At 35.3% G+C, this 20,962-nt stretch overlaps 1 protein-coding gene across 1 annotated transcript; it reads right to left on the bottom strand.

The window, feature by feature from the left end:
* Positions 1 to 994: 994 nt before the first annotated feature.
* Positions 995 to 2,599, bottom strand: LOC104091523 (uncharacterized protein At3g28850). The gene is made up of 2 exons (XM_009596880.4): positions 1,262 to 2,599; positions 995 to 1,187 (listed from the first exon to the last, which is right to left on the bottom strand). Exon 1 carries the CDS (start codon positions 2,493 to 2,495, stop codon positions 1,266 to 1,268), a length of 1,230 nt encoding a protein of 409 aa, XP_009595175.1. The 5' UTR covers positions 2,496 to 2,599; the 3' UTR covers positions 995 to 1,187; positions 1,262 to 1,265.
* Positions 2,600 to 20,962: the final 18,363 nt, after the last annotated feature.

Raw genomic sequence — 20,962 nt, 5'->3', positions numbered from 1 at the left:
TATCTATAATAAATAATAAAAAATCTCCAATAAAAAAAATAAAAAAAGAATATACAAATGCAAAGTCATGAAATACTATGAATTTTCTTTGTTGTTGGATTAATGATAAGGACCTACACCTCATTTAACTCCAAGAATCATTGTGGCCAATTTATATCAGATTTAATGCAAAAAAAAAAAAAAAAAAATATCTGAACAGATTAAATATAAGGACCTACACCTCATTTAACTCCAAGAATCTTTGTGGCCAATTTATATCAGATTAAATGCAAAAAATAAAATAGCTGAACAGCTTAAATACAACTGATTCCATCTTTTGAAATATAATTTTTTGGGTAGTCTAACTCCTTTTTTCGTTGGTCTAAAGCATTCTCTAGCAGCCAACGAGTTGTCACTATCTAGTATCTAGCCCAAGACAATCAAATTCTTTTGTGTTCTAAAAGCAAAAAGGTCAACAGCACGCTTGCCATCTTAAATTCCTTAAACTAGACTAGAGGTCCATGCAAACAACAATCTGCATGGTGAAAAGGACTAACTACTCATAAGGGTTGTCGTGGGATGGATAGTATCTCTATATCTTTAATCAGAGGTCTCGAGTTCGAGCCCTGTGTATGAAAAAGATACTGTTAGGGAACGTTTCCCCCTTAAGTAATCCTTACGTGACACGAATCCGGGTATAGCGGCTCCAATGTGAACCGACCACCGGATGAGTAAATCCAATCAAAAAGAAAAAAAGACTAATTGAATGTTGGGGTCATGTTTCATTTTGTTATATTCACAAACATGACCAAGCCACATTCACTGCACTTCCCCTATATTGCGCGGATTCTTCATTTGTTTTAACATACTCATGCCGGAAGAGTGGGCATACCCGTATCGGGTACTTCCACTCAAACTTGAGCACAAATTGATTTCATAGCCATTTTAACATACTCGTGTTCGAAGAGTGTAATAAAAGTGAGTACTTCATGCGAATTGTTAAAAATACACTATATCCGAGCAACATAGCTATTCTCCATACATAATTCAGCAGCAAAATGAGCACAAATTGATTTTATAGCCATTTCAATACAAACTTGCAATCAAAGTGACAATGGTATGCAACCTAGTTAAATACCTTTTTGATTCTTTTTCTTCCCCCTCCAACACATTAAGAAAATGATACTAATATACTACTAGTACAAATCCTGGAAAAAAAAATGCAGTTAGTGAAAACACAGAAAATGAGAAAATAAATTAAACATAATATGAGTTAACTTACATAGTTAACAACAAATAGGACATTGGATCAAACCATTCTCATTACACTCTCCACATTTGACAGTACTCTTCCCATCCTTAGCCATCACTTTGCGACTTCCATTGCAGTCCATACACATAACAAACCGGATTCCGGCACAGCCCTCGCAGGCAGCGACCGCCCTCGGAATCCCATCGAGTAAAATTCCCAATTTACCCTCCTCCTCCAACTTCACCATTTCGTCAGCTCCACCTATCAACCTTCCCTTCACAAATACTAAAGGAACCTTCACCTCTTTTTTACCCATTAGCCCTCTCAATTCCTCCTTATACCCCGAATGCATCGATATATCTCGCTCAAACATCTGTATATCATTCGATTCGAGTATCGCTCTAGCAGTATTACAATCTTCAAATGTTTTCCTTATACCCCTTAATGTAGTTGTGTAAATTACAACTGCATTTTCACCACCCGGGGGGCATTTTTCGTCGAATAATTCAAGCATAGATTCTGCTTCCTGCGAATTCCTAGCTTTTCGCGAAAGTGGTGTTACAGAAACCATTTTCTTGATCTGTTCTTCTTCTTCGGATAGTTCTTTCTCGAATGCTGCCACGAGCTGTGGATCGAATAGAGGGCTTAGACTTCTCCTCCTCGACGAAATCACAACAGAATCAACCTTCAAACTATCACATTTCAACTCATTCGGACTCTCCTGCTTAGAATTTCTCAATCTTGGTGTCATTTTCCATGGACTTTGCTGCATTTTTTTACTTTCTTTCAAGACACTTTTCGGGCTAAAATCCGATCGACCAACAAAATTACCAACTCCATTAGCCTTTCCTTTATTCTCTTTACCTCCAAATTTCTTCAACTTTCGAGGAGAACTCATTTGATTCAAGAACTTTAACGGGCTACTACGAGCATCGATATCAGCAAAACCACGTAAAAAACCTCGAGATTTCGGGCTAATTTTGGAATTAGGAACTACTAATTCTTCATCTAGACCTTCCATTAGTTCCCAAGTATTAATAACTTCATGAGATACATCGCGGGGTGGCGATTTCTTGACTTCTCTAACACATTCCTTAATACAAGGAAGTGGATTTTGTGTAAAGTTTTGAACTTTATCAAGATTTAAAGCACCATAAGTACTTGAAGTTAAGGACACAATATGGTGAGTGTAATCTTCACCATTTTTGCATAGAATTTCTTGTTTGAAATCATTTCTGAAGAGTTTGGAAGATACACAACCCATTGATTTTGGGGGTAGTTGGGGTGGTGGTTTTTTTGTTCAGACAAGGATTTGCATTTGGTTATCGTTGGTTTTTGAAGGGAGATGATGGGGTTACAGAGGAAAGTGCGAATTTTGGGTTTTAAAAATAATAACATCAACGGTTATACTGTCCTTATAACGGGCCCCAACGGTCGAAAATTCGAATGAAACTTGTTGGGGTAAGTAAATTTTGTAATAAGTCCTTCATCTTTTCCTTTTTATTCTTAATTGCCCTCTCAGATTTCAGTGTTTTATTGATTAATAATTTTAAGGAGTTTAAATTAATGCACTGACAGTTTAAATATTATTTTACGTTATTAGTAGTTTTGAGTCAAAGGTCTATCAAAAACATTATTTTCACCTCACACAAAATAGGGATAAGGTCTGTGTACGTTCCACTCTCCATAGGGCCTAGACCCCAATTGTAGGATCACAGTGGATATGCTATTGTTTTTGTTGTTGTTGCACGCTATCAGTGTAGTTTTACTTCTAATATTAGATTAGCTGCTATTTTACGAGGTTAATATTTAATATTTATCATAAAATTTTACATGTAATTACCTTATAGGTAACCTGATCGTATATAAGAATTTTACATTATTAGTATATAAAACTTAAACTTTAATCTTAATACATTAGACATTTTTCTAGTATCAACTTGATTTTATAGTTATAAGGTTGGACCTTAGCTATTACTAGTATATTAATATGTAAAATAGACTAGATTTCTTCTAGCTTTACAAGAAAAAAGAAATGGAATAACCTTTGTTTCTTGTGTTTTCTTATTTGTCAAATTCTCATGGAAATGATATAAGTTATACCGTTAAGAATTTATTCAAGTATTTTCTTAATGAGATAATGCTAACAAATTCAGAGTTCTAGTACATAAAACTTGGAATATCTTCATTAATGTTTCCTTCATTTTATTGTCCTTTTACAGGTCAATTAAATAATCCCCGTGAAGCTTATGGTAAGAGTAAATATTCATACTCCTACTATATAAATTTTGGAATTATATTCTTCATTTTTCTCTTTCCATTTTTACCCATTTATGGGAGATATAAATAGCTCTCGTGAATTTGCGCGCTCTTTGAAAAGTTAAAAATAGAATAGCTTAAAGTTTGTAGGTGACCTCGAGCTAAGTTCTAATTAGTTAAGATTTGAAGTGACTTTATTAGGACATGAGATTTGCCTTGACATTTTAGCTCTCCATCAACATTTTATTTGGATATTATAAAAGTCAACATTCTTCGAAGCATTGGGACAAGTACATTGAGCTCATGAGAAGGGACAAAAAAGTTCTCAATTATCAAGAATGTTGTTTTAAATGCCATTAAATTGATTACACCTCATAGGTAGTTATCCAGTTGATGAGTTTTAACCTTTTAGGTTTTTAGTATGAATTTATTATATTTTAAAGTGTTTGAATTTATATATACTAGTAAAATTATATTTATCATAATTTTAATAAATTTTTATACATAAATTTATGTGTCATATCAGAAGGACTGAGTTCAAATGAATCTGATATCATAACAATGGATTCACACCCTAAACAAAATATAGGGCAATCCAATACACAAAGCATTTCGTATTTACGCAGAGTTCAGGAAAAGACAAGCATTAGCGCGCGACAGTTTCCACGGCACGAATCCCTAACTTATATGTTATATAGAGATAACTTTATCGTTGCTCTAAAACTCTCTTTTCCGGGATCCGTCCCTTTTAACACCCCTAACTAAATTAGTAGTACTTTTCTTATGCATGCAGCTTTTCTATTTCACGTCGTTTACCTTTGGATAAAAGTTCCATGCTTTGATTAATGGCCCTTCAAATGGACATCATGCTTAAAATCTCTATAAAGATGGTTAGATCTTCTAAGGGATAATAAATAAAAAAAGGGAAATTATCCGGGACTTGCATGTTTTCCATTTGCCTTTTAATTTTATATTTAGCTAGTAAAGGATCAACATATAAAGTATATTCGGTGATTTATATTTATATTATATTTAAATTTTCAAGTGAAACACTACTAGAAATTCGGCAAAAACCGATCAAGGTCGACCGACCAACTTTGGTCGGTAAAAAAACCGACCAAAGTTGGTCGGTTTTTCAAAATATATTTTTTATTTTTTTTATTTTTACGAAACCGGCCAACTTTGGTCGGTTTTCTTTGGCGCAAAAATGCGGGAAACTATTTTTGAGTCCCGCGAATTTTATGTTTCAAGAAACCGACCAACTTTGGTCGGTTTTTCAATTAATATAAATAAAAATTAATATTAAAAAAACCGACCAAAATTGGTCGGTTAATTCGGCGGGTCATTTAAAAAAACCGACCAACTTTGGTCGGTAATTTTACTTTTTAATAAAACCGACCAACTTTGGTCGGTTATTTTCGTGCGAAAATACAATTAAAGAGTATAAATCAAATAAAAGACAGTCTTAAAACAAAATGTACCAATGATCTAGTGGTAGAATAGTATCCTGCCACAGTACAGACCCCGGTTCGATTCCCAGATGGTGAATCTTTTTTTTACATAATTAAAATACCGACCAACTTTGGTCGGTTTTTTTTTTGCAATATTTTTTTTTTGAATTTAATTGACCAACCAAAGTTGGTCGGTAATTTCCGACTAACTTTGGTCGGTATTCCTTTCCGACCACAAAAATACCGTTCACACGTAAATGGTCACGTTTTGGTCGGTTTTTGGCCATTACCGACCAACGTTGGTCGGTTTTTTTGATCGGTTTTTACCGAATTTCTAGTAGTGAAAGGAAAACAATTTTTTTTCTGATGAATGGGATACTAGATTCCAAGTAGTATAATCTCATGGGCATAAACCCACTCCCACTTTAAAAAGAATCATTTCCGTAAACTTTCAATAATCTCATAATATTCTAAGTTGTGTTTCAACATACTCAACAATCATAAATATCTAAAGGGTTTAAGTTATAATTTTACATTATCATATTATTTTACTGGATTACTAGTAAAGATTCAAAAATCAATAATTGTTCCTAGAGTTTACACTAGTAAAAGTTCAAAAAAATCATGAATCGTTCATGGGTTTGAAAATTCAGCAAATTTTTTGAATTCTGGTATAGTTTACTGGGGTTTCACTTGTCAAATATTCAAACTCCAGTACCACTTGCAGGAGTGGTGTTCCGTGTTTTAGTTGGACAAAACAACGCTAACTTAGTCGGACAAATGGCTACTTTGTGCTATTACATTTAAAAAGCTTACTAAACTTTAATAGCCGGCCCCAAAAGTGGCTAACCCAGCTAATTTTTACTTTTTTACCATAAGTTCCATTTCAATTCAGATAAATAGAGATTATTAGTGTGCCCAAAGAAAATAAAGAGTTTATGACATTACAAAAAGGCGGTCTGGTACACAAAATATTCTGCGGGAAGATAAGTCGTCGCATGAGAGATAAAGCTTATTACATGCTTAAATTAAATAAAGAATATTTGGGTAACACCAATTAATCCATCCTTTGACCTGCACATTAATATGAAGCAAATTTACGTATAGTAATTTATGATTTGACACGTTAAAAGGTGGAATAATTTGGCATGTAAGATGTCAATTCAAGTTTGAGATAATATAAGGTTGTGTCGTTTATAGTACAATGATTTGTCGGAATAAGAAAGGGCATTTTTATTTAATTGACGTAATTTTGCACTTACGAAAAAATAATTATATTGCTTCCATATACTACAATTCTGGATTAATATACAATAAGTGTTCAGTAGCTTCATCATTCCCAGAAAACACGTCAATTAGCTAACCGTCATATCATCTTCATTTTTGTTTCTTTTTTGTTTTTATATTTTAAGGAAATAAAAAGTAATTGAAATTAATTATCTCTTGATCATATATAACAAAATTAATTAGTAGAGACTAGAGAAAAGGTGGATGATAGAATTTTGAAAAACTGATGGTAAACTTCTCACTTTCCAACTAAAAAGGAATAACACGCTAAAATTGATAATTATTCTTTGATTAATTGCGAGAAACCTTTATTTTCAACGAGTATACTACACCTTTTACGCTTCTAATTTTACTGAAAATTAAGATACAAAAACCATTTTACATGTAAGAAAGGAAAAAGAGGTGCCATTTTTACTTCATGTCGAACATAATAAGTAGGGGTGTACATGAACCGAGTTGGTTTGGTTTTTATCAAAACCATACCAAACCAACTACATCGGTTTGGATTGATTCGGTTTGTCGGATTTTTTGGGTTTTTCGGGATTTTTTGTCACATGAATAATATGTCAATCTTACTTTGTTAAATTTTTGATAAGTAAATATATGTTTAATAAAAATTTAAAAAACTGACAAACATATGATATATTAAAATATTCTTATGGGAGAATTTTCTTAGTAGCACATGATAGTTATTTTTTTGATTGTCTGACAATAAATTTTCGTTGATGTACACTTTCAAAATTAACCAAATTTAATAATTAAATATAAAAATCAATATGATACCTAAATAATTATATGTTATATTTAATTTTCAATTATTGAAATAACACTTCAAATTGGAAAAAGATATAAGAATCTAATAGATCTTGACATATGAATATGAAAAAACAAAGAGATTGACGCATTTCAATAACACTTAATAAAAAAGTGATCATACATTATATTATTTAAAGTTCATAAAAATGGAGCACTTCATATTTGATTAAATATTACACCACGTAAGAGAATTTCAAATATTTCTAGACCATTTTTAAAGAAAATTCTTCATAAAGTCTTAAAAGTATATATAAAAATTATATATTTATATGTTGGTTTGGCTCGATTTTTTTTACTCAATACCAAACCTCATTGATTTTTTATCACTTTTGTTTGATTTTTCGATTTGGTGCGATTTTTTGGTTCAGTTTGTACACCCCTAATATTAAGTTCTCATTTTTTCTTATTTGGTTAGCCGTGCACTTCACATATTTTTAGCAATTCCTATTAATATCATCAAATAATATAATTCTTGGATAATATGCTACAACGTCCTTGTTGATGATTTATCCAGAAGATAAAAGTAGCAGAAATGATGATCTTGAGATGGATGTGCGAGTACACTATGCTGGATAAGATTAGGAATGAATTTGTAATAACCCATAATTTTAAACAAAGACATATTTGTCACTTAGCAACTAATTAAGCCAAAAAAAAGGAAAAAACAAGGAAAAGTCAAACAAAGCTAACAAATGAAGAAAAAAAAAACGAAAGAAAGAGTTATAATGGGCCAAACTAACGTGAAAGGCTTTGGGCTGAGTCAAAGTAAATGAAAAAGGGATTTAGACGGGTCAAGGGTTCAGGCAAAAAACAAAAAATACAGAAGGAGAGTTGGGGAAAAATTTTGGTGCCGCAAAAGAAGCCACTCTAGCCATTATTTGTTCAAATTTTAAGGTATTGTATTCCACTAATTTGAGAATATATTTTAATGGTTAGAGTTAGATAATGAGATTGGTAAAAGTCAGTGGAACATGGAAGAATATATAAAACTTTTGTTAATTTTTAACAATATGTGGAGGAGTCATGAATGCTTATAAAGCACTTTGCATCAATTACTGTTCTTGCTCTCCAAATAAATAGAATTCTTATTCATTTAGAGATTTCAGTACCAATGTAAAGCTCGATATAAAAATATGATTCATCTTCCTTTCGATTAAAAATACGCCTATAGGGAGTTACAGAGAGTCAATGGTTGTATCCCGAGAAAAAAATAAAATAAGATAGGTGAATTGATAATAAAATATAAAACTCGGAGGATTGGGTATCCTTAATTAGTGATGAATTTAGCCTAAATAAGGCAATTAACACGAGATTGATGTTGATGCGGTTATAGATTGATATGGATCGCTCGAGGTGACGAGTTGGTATTTCACACGAGTACTGTGAATAGTAATCTTACCGCAATTTATGTTTTCATAACCTACATAGTTTATACATTATTTTGAAAATAAAATATGCTACCAGATGTTTAAAATTGCAGGTGGGACAAGTCTTTTACTTAATATAGTACTGAATAGTATACTTGAGATGTTTATAGTTATTTAATATGTTCTCACTGTTACTAGACATGTTTAATGTTACTTGAGATATGATTACTGTTACCGAAATTGGATCACATGATTTGATAAGAATTGAAATGCCCTATACTAGTTTGAAAATGCTTTCATGTGAATATTTACTGTTTACAAAGAAAAGTATAAATGGGAGGAGATTTTGAAGGATCCCGTAGCTAACGACGAGTTCGTTAAACGCGGTGCACCTTGTAATTACTGATTACCAAGCACAGTTATAGCCTCACTAACGGGAAGGTAGAACTTGCACACAGTTACAGTTTTTCCTCGAGTAGGGGCCTACAAGTTATATTTGACTCCTTTTACGAAGGGGTCCACACAGTGATACATATTACACGATCTTTTCTTGAAAATCTCCCAAACATAAAGATTTGCTATGACATAGTATTTACCAAGTTTATTATCGATTTGTTAAATTAATTTTTTTTACAGGAAGCATATGAATAGACTGATTATATTTACCGTTTTTGAGAGGGCATTTTATTTTTATGATAGTTCAGATTTATTATTATACAAGTATTTTTTCTGACTTGTCCCCAAATAAAAATGGTTGTGGTTAAATATTATTACTCACTGAGCTAGCGACTCACTCTCTGCTATTTTTTACAAAGACAATAGTTGACGCATGCGAAGGTTTTGTTAATTAGAGAGCGCATGCTGATGCTTCTTGGTGAGCCCCGCACTTGTTCGCGTGGACGAAGAGTTTTATTTATTGCTATAGTCTTTTTATCTCAACTCTTAGAGTTGTTCCATCGCTATCTTATTAGTGTCGTGAATATTCATTTGTTGATATGGACTAGTTACTAGTATTACACTTTCTTTCCGTATTTGTAGAGTTGGTTTTGGTTTTATTATGTTGAGGAGGTTGGTAATATTGGTGGAAACCCGTTTGTGGTTCGTTGACGAAGATTGTGACTGATTTATATGAATATTGGTTGGTTGTTACTTGTTTATGAGACATAAATTTTTTTGGATAGTCCAAAAACAGGGAAAACTCTGTCCGTTTTTTTCTGTAAAATACAGATAAAGCTTACTTGGGAGCACTTGCTCCTAAGCGCCGGTCACGATCCTAAATTGGGTCGTGACAAAGTTGGTATCAGAGCTTAGACTTTAAGTCCCGAGTCATGGAGCATAATTTATTAGAGTCTGGTTCATGGGTATGTAAGCGCCCATACTTATGATCTTGAGGCTACTAAGCATTTAGGATATTTTTCCTTCTTTCATTCCTTGATCGTGCGTTGAGATAACTTAAGATTGACTTTAGAGTATTTCTTTCGTAGATGGCTAGGACACGCACACCCTCATCTGCTGGACGTGATACTACCCGAGGTGGCGGACAAGTTGGGAGTCATCATACTAGAAGACAGGCCACCCCTTAACCTGAAGTTGGAAATATGGGTCAACCCCAAGCTGTTATGCCAGTTCAAGCACAAGAACATGGGGTTCAGAACGCTCCACCACCAGTGCCAACTGTTGTACCTACTGTTACCTTACCTGCTGACGCAATGACAAGGTTATTGAATGTGTTAGAGGCATTGTTGCCTACTCAGGGTGAAAGTCCAGCTCCCCATACTACTTTACAGACACAAGCACCTGCATAGACTCAGACTTTCGGTAATATGGAGGTATCCCTGCAAGAGTTCCTGAAATTAGAATCACCAAAATTCACAGGTTCTGACAATTCAGAAGATCCTCAAAGTTTCTTGGATGAGACACTCAAGGCATTACGTGCTCTAGGATGTTCTAGTGAGAGGGCCATGGAGCTCGCAACATACAAACTAGAGGATATGACCAATACATGGTATGAAAATGTATTGCTAGGAAAGCTAGTAGGAGCAACACCACTGACATGGGACGAGTTCAGTAAGTTATTCATGGATCACTTCCTTCCAGACAGCCTGAGGGAAAAATATGCTAGAAACTTTGAGAGATTGGTTTAGACTCCAGATATGGATGTGTCAACATATAACATCAAGTTTTGTAATCTGGCGAGATATGCTCCTTACTTAGTGCCTACCCAAGAAACTCGAGTTCAAAGGTTTGTTGATGGGTTGGTTGGTCGTCTATACACTGCAATAGCCCTACAGATGAAGGCTTTGTCCTACTCTGATGCAGTAGATCTCGCTAGAAGCCAGTGATTTACATAAGAAGGCTAAGACACAGGGATCTTTTAGTGGCGGTTTTAGTGAAAATCACAGAGCAGAAAGTCAGGGACAGCAGCAACAAGGTTCTCAGACAGGGACACACTTATCTTCACATTCCACATACAGATAGAGTCCCCTCTAGACATCATAATTTTGGGCAGATATACGCCACTACTCCAGTATTCCAGACCTGTGGTAGATCCCATTTGGGCTAGTGTCGTGTTCTGGATGGAGAGTACTTTCGGTGTGGCCAGTTGGAACATCACTTGAGGGATTACCCTCAACCTCTGTGAAATTTCAGTCAAGCTTCTATCCAGTAAGCTGCACCTACTCAGACTACTTGTAATACTTTAGGTGCTGCAGGTACAAGAAATAGAGGTCGAGGTGCTGGAGATCGTGCTACTGTGAATCAAGGGCAAGGGAATGTTGGTAGAGGTCAGGCGAGAGGTTTTACATTTACTAGGCAGGATGCCCAGGCCTCGAATATTGTGGTTACAAGTATTCTTTCTGTCTGTACATTTGATGCACTTGCGTTGATTGATATGGGATCTACTCACTCCTATATGTCCTCGTACTTTGCTTTGAGGTTTGGTAGACTTCCTAAGCTATTGAATGATCCTTTTCTAGCTGCTACTCATGCTGGAGAGACCCTATTAGCTGAATATGTGTATCGTGCTTGTCAGATTCGGTTTGAGGGTAGAGATACTCTAGTTGACCTTATTGTACTTGATATGATTGACTTTGACATGTTGATGGGAATGGATTGGTTATCTTCTTGTTATGCTATCGTCGATTATCATGCAAATATAGTTAAGTTTGAGATGCCAAATGAACCCAATTTTGGTTTAAAAGGGAGTCAGGTTCTAGAGATTTGCAAAGTTATATCTTTTATGAAGGCTCAACAGCTTTTGAAGAAAGATTGTTTGGGTCTTTTAGATATTGTAAATGACACAAGAGAGGAAACAATTAATATAGTGATTATTGAGAATGTGCATTGACTATAGGCAGTTGAACATGATAACAATACGCAATAAATATCCTTTGCCTCATATAGACGACATATTTGATCAATTACAATGAGCTGCTCATTTTTCATAGATTGGCCTCCGATTTGGTTATCATCAGCTTAGAATCAAAGATGGAGATATTTCTAAGACTGCTTTCAGGACTCGGTACGGGCATTATGAGTTTCTGGTGATGCCTTTCGGACTAACTAACACTCCAACTGCATTCATGGATTTAATGAATAGGGTGTTCAAGTCATTTCTGGACAGATTTGTAATAGTATTTATTGATGATATCCTGATATATTCTCGTAGCCAAGGAGAACACGAGAATCAATTGAGGACTGTGTTACACACATTGCGAGAACATCGGCTTTATGCTAAGTTCTCAAAGTGTGAATTTTGGCTAGACTCAGTATCATTTTTGGGGCATGTTGTATCCAAAGATGGAATTATGGTAGATCCTAAGATGACAGAAGCTGGGCAGAAATGGTCCAGACCTACTTCTCCTACAGAGATTTGCAGCTTTTTAGGCTTGGTAGGCTATTATAGGCATTTTGTGTAGGATTTCTCTAGAATAGCAGCGCCACTAACCAAGCTAACACAGAAAAATACAAAGTTTCAGTGGACGTAAGAATGTTAACAGAGCTTTCAAAAACTCAAAACGTGTCTGATAACCGCACCAATATTAGCCTTATCATCGGGTTCTGGAGGATTTACGGTGTTCTATGATGCATCAAGGGTGGGATTATGATGTGTTCTTATGTAAAATGGTCATGTTATAGCTTATGCTTCGAGACAATTGAAAAGGCACGAGCAAAACTATCATACACATGATTTAGATATGGTCGCAGTGGTATTTGCTTTAAAAATTTGGAGGCATTTCCTATATGACGAAACTTATGATATTTATACTGACCATAAAAGTCTGAAGTATATCTTTCAGCAGAGAGATCTGAATCTTCGGCATCGTCGGTGGATGAAACTACTCAAAGACTATGACTGTTCTATTTTGTATTATCCTGGAAAAGCCAATGAGGTGGCTGATGCATTGATCAGAAAATCTATGGAGAGTTTGGCATATATAGCTCCTACAAAGAGACTTTTGGCCAAATATATTAAGAGGCTAGAAGGTACAAGTATCAGATTTAGTCTAAAAAATTTAGAGGCATTGTTGTCTTGTGCTTAGGCTAAGTCGTCCTTAGTTGAGCGCATTAAGGCCACTCAATATAAGGATGAACGATTATACAAATACAGAGATGTGGCCTTAGCTGGTAAAAGCAAGGATATGATTGTTGAAAGTGATGGTCTCCTTCAAATGGGCAACAAGTTATGTGTAGCAAACATAGATGGGTTGAAACATGCTATTCTTGAAGAAGCCCACAACTCTAGATATACTATACATCCTGGATCCACAAAAATATACCATGACCTGAAGTAATTTTACTGGTGGAAAGGTATGAAGAAAGATGTTGTTAACTTTGTTTCTAGTTGTTTGAATTGTCAGCAGGTCAAGACTGAGCATCAGCGACCACGCAGGACTACCGCAACAAATTGAGATTGCAGAGTGGAAGTGGGAAAGAATTACCATGGATTTTGTGACTGACCTACCCTGAACTCTTAGAGGTTATGATTCTGCTTGGTTTATTGTAGACCGACTAACAAAAGCAGAACACTTTTTGCCAGTGAAGACTACATATGGTGGAGTGAGGTATGCACAAATATTTATGAATGAAATTGTCCGATTTCAGGGAGTTCTAGTATCCATCATCTTTGATAGAGTATCACAATTCACTTCACGCTTTTGAAAATCTTTTCAAGAAGCATTGGATACACGAGTAGATCTTAGTACTGCATTTTACCCACAGCCAGACGGGTAGTCTGAACGTACTATATAGATCTTGGAGGATATGTTGAGAGCTTGCATTCTTGAGTTTGGAGGTAGTTGGGAAGCTTATCTGCCTTTAGCTGAATTTGCTTACAATAATAGCTTCCAGTCCAGTATTCAAATGGTATCGTACGAAGTATTGTATGGTAGAAAATGTCGTTCTTCTATTGAATGGTTTGAAGCTGGCGAGACTAACTTATTGGGACCCGACTTAGTACAAAAAGCTATTGACAAGGTCTAGTTGATCAGACAAAGATTACTCACAGTTCAAAGTAGACAAAAGTCATTTGCAGACAAGAGAATAAGAGATTTAGTATTTACAGTTGGGGATAAGGTGTTCCTTCGAGTCTCCCCTATGAAAGGTGTGAAGCAGTTCGGGAAAAGAGGCAAGTTGAGCCCCAGGTTTATAGGACTGTACGAGATACTAGACCGAGTGGGAGCTGTGGCTTATCGTTTGGCACTTCCTCCAGAGTTGTATCTTATTCATCCAGTATTTCATGTCTCAGTGCTAAAAAATATATATTAGACTCATCTGAGGTGCTTGAAGCACCGACTATACCGCTCGATGAGAAGTTGTCTTATGAGGAGGAGCCGATGGCTATTGTTGATAGATAAATAAGAAAACTACTGTCAAAAGAAATATTGTTTGTGAAGGTCTTATGGAGAAATCATACAGTTGGAGAAGCTACATGGGAAGTGAAAGATACTATGCGAGTCAAGTATCCTTATGTATTTCAGTCTACAGGTATGCACCTGAGCTAAATTCGGGGACCGAATTTTATAAGGCGTGGAGGATGTAGTAACCAATAATTTTAAACAAAGACATATTTGTCACTTAGCAACTAATTAAGCCAAAAAAGAGAAAAGGAAGGAAAAGTCAAACAAAGCTAACAAGTGAAAAAACAAACGAAAGAAAGAGTTATAATGGGCCAAACTAACGTGAAAGGCTTTGGGCTGAGTCAAAGTAAAAGAAAAAAGGATTTTGACGAGTCAGGGTTAAGGCAAAAAACCAAAAATACAGAAGGAGAGTTGGGGGAAAATCTTGGTGCCGCAAAAGAAGCCACTTCTAGCCATTATTTGTTCAAATTTTAAGGTATTGTATTTCACTAATTTGAGAATATATTTTAATGGTTAGAGTTAGATAATGAGATTGGTAAAAGTTAGTGGAACAAGGAAAGATATGTAAAAGTTTTGTTAATCTTTAACAATCTGTGGAGGAGTTATGAATGCTTATAAAGCACTTTGCATCAATTACTGTTCTTGCTCTCCAAATAAATAGAATTCTTATTCATTTAGAGATTTCAGTACCAATGTAAAGCTCGATATAAAAATATGATTCATCTTCCTTTCGATTAAAAATAAGCCTATAGGGAGTTAAAGAGAATCAACGGCTGTATCCCGAGAAAAAAATAAAATAAGACAGGTGAATTGATGATAAAATATAAAACTCGGAGGATTGGGTATTCTTAATTAGTGATGAATTTAGCCTAAATGAGGCAATTAACACGAGATTGATGTGGTTATAGATTGATTGGAGAAAGTCGTATGGATCGCTCGAGGTGACGAGTTAGTATTTCACACGAGTACTGTGAGTAGTAATCTTATCGCAATTTATGTTTTCATAACCTGCATGGTTTATACATTATTTTTAAAATAAAATATATTACCGAATGTTTGAAGTTGCATATGGGATAAGTCCTTTACTTGATATGGTACTGAATAGTATACTTGAGATGTTTATAGTTATTTAATATGCTCTCACTATTACTAGACATGTTTTACTGTTCTTGAGATATGATTACTGTTACCGAAATTGGATCACATGATTTGATAAGAATTGAAATGCCATGTACTATTTTGAAATGCTTTCATGTGTATATTTATTATTTACAAAGAAAAGTATAAATGGGAGGAGACTTTGAAGGATCTCGTAGCTAACAACAGGTTCGTTAGACCCGGTGCACCTTGTAATTACCGATTACCGAGTACAGTTATAGCCTCGCTAGTGGGAAGTAAGGGTGGCATGTGGGCCGGTTAGGACCAGGACCGCAAGCCCACATGGGCGGTGGGCCTAAACGGTCCTAACCGGATAGGACTGGGACCGTGGGGTGGTGGGCCGGGTAGTGGGCCGGTCTCATATGCGAGGCCCGTGAGACCGGGACCGTTTGGGACCGGGACCGGCTGAGAAGTGGGCCGGTTCAAGCGGTCCTAAATGGTCCTATCCGGGTCCAACGGATAATTTTTTTTAAAAAAAATTTTTGACCGTTTGGCCATTTAAAAACTAGCCGTTTGGTCTGCTAAAATAGCCGTTGGCTATTTGCAAAATAGCCATTTAACCCCCCAAATTTTGTTTTAACCCCAAACTTTTTATAATTACACTTTTTTCCTATTTTTAACTATAAATACCCCCTCATTCTTTCATTTTTCTCTCAAAATCATCAATCTCTCTCTAATATTCTTCTATAATTGCTTACTTAATTGTTACAATTTGTGCAAAATTGTGAAGTTGGTGAATTGAAGTCTTCAAGTCTTCAACGATAATTATTTTTCAATAAGTTGTTCGTCAATTCGGTAAACTCGTTCCAACTCTTAAGTTTTAATATTATAGTTTTGTTTGTTTTATTTACTTTGCTTGATTAATTAAGATGGCTTATTCCTTAAAAAAAATGTTTAGTAAAAATAAGGGAAAATTCAAGAGTGATGAATCTAATGGCCAATCTGTTCTTCCTCCACTTCCCCCGGCTCCCCGACCCAAACCTGTTACCCGTCCTACACCTCCTATTCTTGATAGCGATAATAGTTTATTACAATTTACCGAGAGTCAATTTTGCCATAATATTGCACCCGGCGAACAATTAAACCATGAATATATGAATGCTCTTTATGGTAATCCAACTATTGATGAAAATGATGAAGAAATAGATTTTGATGAAACGCAACCGGATGACGATACACCCACTAGTCCTGCTCCTGAAGTTAACCTAACTAATAATAATCCAAATGATCCCCCGTCTGACCCTCTTGTTACTGCCCCTACTTTTTCTAGAAGAAATTTTGGACTTGCTGAATCACAACCAGAGGTAGACGAAGCTTACGAAGAAATGCTAGCTGAACTTGCGGAGGATGATGCTTCGCCTGGAAGCGGTGATGACCACGCTTCATTTCCGCCGCCACCAACGAAAATTCCTCCGGACCTTGAAGGATTTATAAAATTTGTAAGAGATACCATGTAAATTAATATGTAACTTGTATTTTGGCACATCTTGGTTAGTTTATTTTTCTTCTCAATGGTGGTATTGGCACCTTGTTGTGCTCATTCCATAGGGGGAGGAAGACTAAGAAAGATATTGCTATGATTTTTTAATGCTATAATAAAAATATAACGCATTGCTTTGAATATCTCTTTACAATATTTTTGTCTTTTTATATATCTTAAGCTATACATATAGTATATATATATATATATATATATATTATCATTTTATATATCTTAAGCTATACATATAGTATAATATATATCTTTTTATATATAATATAGTATATACATATAGTATATATATATATATCTTAAGCCATATTCGATAGTATATAAATATATATATCGAATATAGCTTATATATATATATATATTATACTATATATACATCTTAATATATATATATATATATATATATATATATATATATATATATATATATATATATAACGTATTGCTTTGAATATCTCTTTACAATATTTTTGTCTTTAAATTTGAATTAAAAAGTTTAGGTAACAATTCTATAATATAATTTACTAGAAATTGCCTTAGATATTTTTATTATCATTTTTTTTCTCTAACTTGTATAAAAATAATTTAAAAAATAGAAAGTATCTGTTGGGCCCGCTTAGGACCGCTTGGGCCCGAGACTGGCCCACTTAACACGGGACCGTTAGTTCGTGATCCCGGTCCCGGACCGGTTCCAATAAGAAGCCCGCGAAGCCCAGGACTGCTTAGGACCGGCCCGCCTAGGACCGGCCCACTTAGGACCGGGCCCGCAAAGTCCACTTAGGACCCGGCCCGACCCACATACCACCCCTAGTGGGAAGGTAGAACTAGCATACAGTTATAGTTTTCCCTCGAGTAGGGGCATACAAGTTATATTTGACTCTTTTTACGAAGGGGTCCACACAGTGATACAGAATACATGATCCTTTTTTGAAAACCTCCCAAACATAAAGATTTGCTATGACACAGTATTTACCAAGTTTATTATCGATTTGTTAAATTGATTTTTTTTTACAGGAAGCACATGAATAGACTGATTATATTTACCGTTTTTGAGAGGGCATTTTATTTTTATGATAGTTCAGATTATTATTATAGAAGCATGTATTCTGACTTGTCCCCAAATAAAAAATGTTGTGGTTAAGTGTTATTACTCACTGAGTTAGGGCTAGCGACTCACTCCCCACTTTTTTTTTTTTACAGAGACAGCAGTTGATGCAAGCGAAGGTTTTGTTAATTAGAGTGCGCAGGCTGATACTTCTTGGTGAGCCCCGCACTCGTTCGCTTGGGCGAAGAGTTTTTTTTATTTGCTAGTCTTTTCTTCTGAACTCTTAGAGTTGCTCCATCTTTATCTTATTAGTGTCGTGAGTATTCATTTGTTGATATGGACTAGTTACTAGTATTACACTTTCTTTCCGTATTTTTTTGAGTTGGTTTTGGTTTTATTATGTTGAGGAGGTTGGTAATATTGGTGGAAACCCGCTTGTGGTTCGTTGATGAAGATTGTAACTGATTTAGGTGAATATTGGTTGGTTGTAGTTACTTGTTTATGAGACAGAATTTTTTTTGGATAGTCCAAAAACAGGGGAAACTCTGTCCGTTTTTTTCTGTAAAATACAAATAAGGCTTACTTGGGAGCACTTGCTCCTAAGCACCGGTCACGATCCTAAATTGGGTCGTGATAGAAGATATTCGGTAGAGGGTAGGCGTGGCCTCGTTGGACGACAAGATGCGGGAAACGCGCCTTAGATGGTTCGGGCACGTGCGGAAGAGAAGCCTAGGTGCCCCGATTAGGAGGTGTGAGCGATTGGCTTTGGTAGGTACGAGAAGAGGTAGAGGGCGGCCTAAGAAGTATTTGGGCGAGGTGATCAGACAGGACATGGCGCAACTCCAAATTTTCGAGGACATGACTCTTGATAGGAATGTGTGGAGGTCGAGCATTAGGGTTGTAGCTTAAATAGTAGTCGGGCGATTTTCTTCTTTGTGTCGGCTAGTCTGATAGCGTTTTGTCTAGGACTGCCAGCGGTTTATGTTGTGTTTCACACTTTTGCATAGTATTTGTGTAATTGCTTTTTTATTTATTTGATATCTCTCACATTAGTGATATTATTTTTTTGGTTTCTGTGGTTGTCACGAATCTATTGTTTCTGATCTGAGGGTCTCTCGGAAACAGCCTCTCTACCTCTCCGGGGTAGGGATAAGGTCTGCGTACACTCTACCCTTCCCATACCCCACTTATGAGATTTTACTAGGTTGTTGTTGTCCTTGTTGATGATCATTTACCCCGAAAATAATTAAGATTTTGAATTGAAATAATGTAATATCTCACGTCAGGTAATTAAACGGTCATCCCTTTTTCAATTTCAGGAGACTCAAGTTTTGGATGTGCAGAACATACACTAGCAGTGGACTGACATTTAGGGGCGGGTAAAGCACTATTTTTGTGCGGGCTGCAAGAGCATTATCAAATCGAGGTAAACTCTAATATAACCTCAAAATAATAAGAGTCAAGGTCGGCTAGTAAAATAACGGTGGATAACCTTCATTGTCGAAAGGAAAACAACCCCGAGCACCAGCTAAAGGCCACTGTCCACACTTCCACCAAACGTATCTATAAGCAAATAGCAAAATCAGAAACTTTCTTCTACATTAAAAAGTAGTACTCCATTTCTTTTTGGAATTTCGGGTTATCCACTTTGTCTGGCGGCTTTAGTACACAGTTTATAAACAAGTGACACGGCTTCGGCTGTACTTAACAATTTTGGTCTAGATTTTATATTTATTTATTGAAATATATTAAATATATAAAATTTATTAATTTAAAATTAACAACCTAAGAAGATTAAAATTCATATCCTTAAACTTTAAATTCGACTCCAACGGTATAGAAAGTCCAAGGTAGTGTAGCTAATTCTGCCTTAGTGCTCATCTAGTAAGTACTAGATTTGGCTACCTTCACCGCTTTTTGAGTATCATCACTAAACCATGCGCATAGAGTGTGCTCAAGCTATCATTGCTACTATCGTATAGGACTCATATGGAGGCGGATCCACAATTTAAAAGTGGTGGATATACTACTATCAAATAAGCAGTTGAACAAATATATATTAAACCCAAGCAGTGCATTAGAAATTAAGATGTGTCTTCTCCCACAATTCGATCGCGCTTCAGTTGTCTAAGTTTTGAGTCTTAGGGAGTCAATTAAAATATATAGACCTCGTATTTGATATATACACGTATACATATACAAATTTTCCAAAGTTACCAAGGGCCGGTGACCCCCTACCCTAAGGATATGGGATAACGTTTTACATAAAGCTTTAAAAACTTAAAATTACTTAACATTTTTGTCTATTGAAAAATATCGAAATGTAAATGGAGCAGCGTTGAGTTGTTTAAAATGTTTGAATATAAGTTATTAAGATCATATGAACCCATATATTCCAGAATATAAATACGTAAAATATTTATAAATATTTTATTATAAATCCAATTAATATTGAATATTAACTTGAAGTCAATATATAAATCCTTAAACTTTAAACCTTGAATATCCTTCCCTACTTACTAGAAAGTTTATATGATCACATTGGGAGAAAACATGAAGTAGTGAGCAAGTAGGTCACTCCTTACTATTCTGTGCAAAAATATCCTTTTCTGGCGGCGCCACCGACTCTGGATTATGGAACAACACGGTGTGATGTGAGGAATCACAACGCTTTAAATTAGTCCAATTTGAGGGCTTTAATTTGGGCCTTTCGCTTTTCACTTAATAGATAACCTATTAGCTGTCCACTTAAACAGTTTAATTATAAATTATTAACGAATATATAACGTATATACACTATTTAGAAAAGTTTAATAGTGAATTCAACCGACTGTTTGTACCAAAATCCCTTGTTTTTATTTTTCTTGATTCTTTGTGTGGTTGGGAACATCAGAAGGAGAATAGGCAAAAAGAAAAAAGAAAAAGAAGTTTGGCAACTATTGAACCTCGTAGTTAGAATAATATACCCTTCATTTCCCTTTATATATGTGGGCGTTTG

The sequence above is a fragment of the Nicotiana tomentosiformis genome, chromosome 7 (genome assembly GCF_000390325.3).
Source record: "Nicotiana tomentosiformis chromosome 7, ASM39032v3, whole genome shotgun sequence".
In the NCBI taxonomy this organism is placed as follows: domain Eukaryota; kingdom Viridiplantae; phylum Streptophyta; class Magnoliopsida; order Solanales; family Solanaceae; genus Nicotiana; species Nicotiana tomentosiformis.
This window is presented reverse-complemented; position numbering and strand designations above follow the sequence as displayed.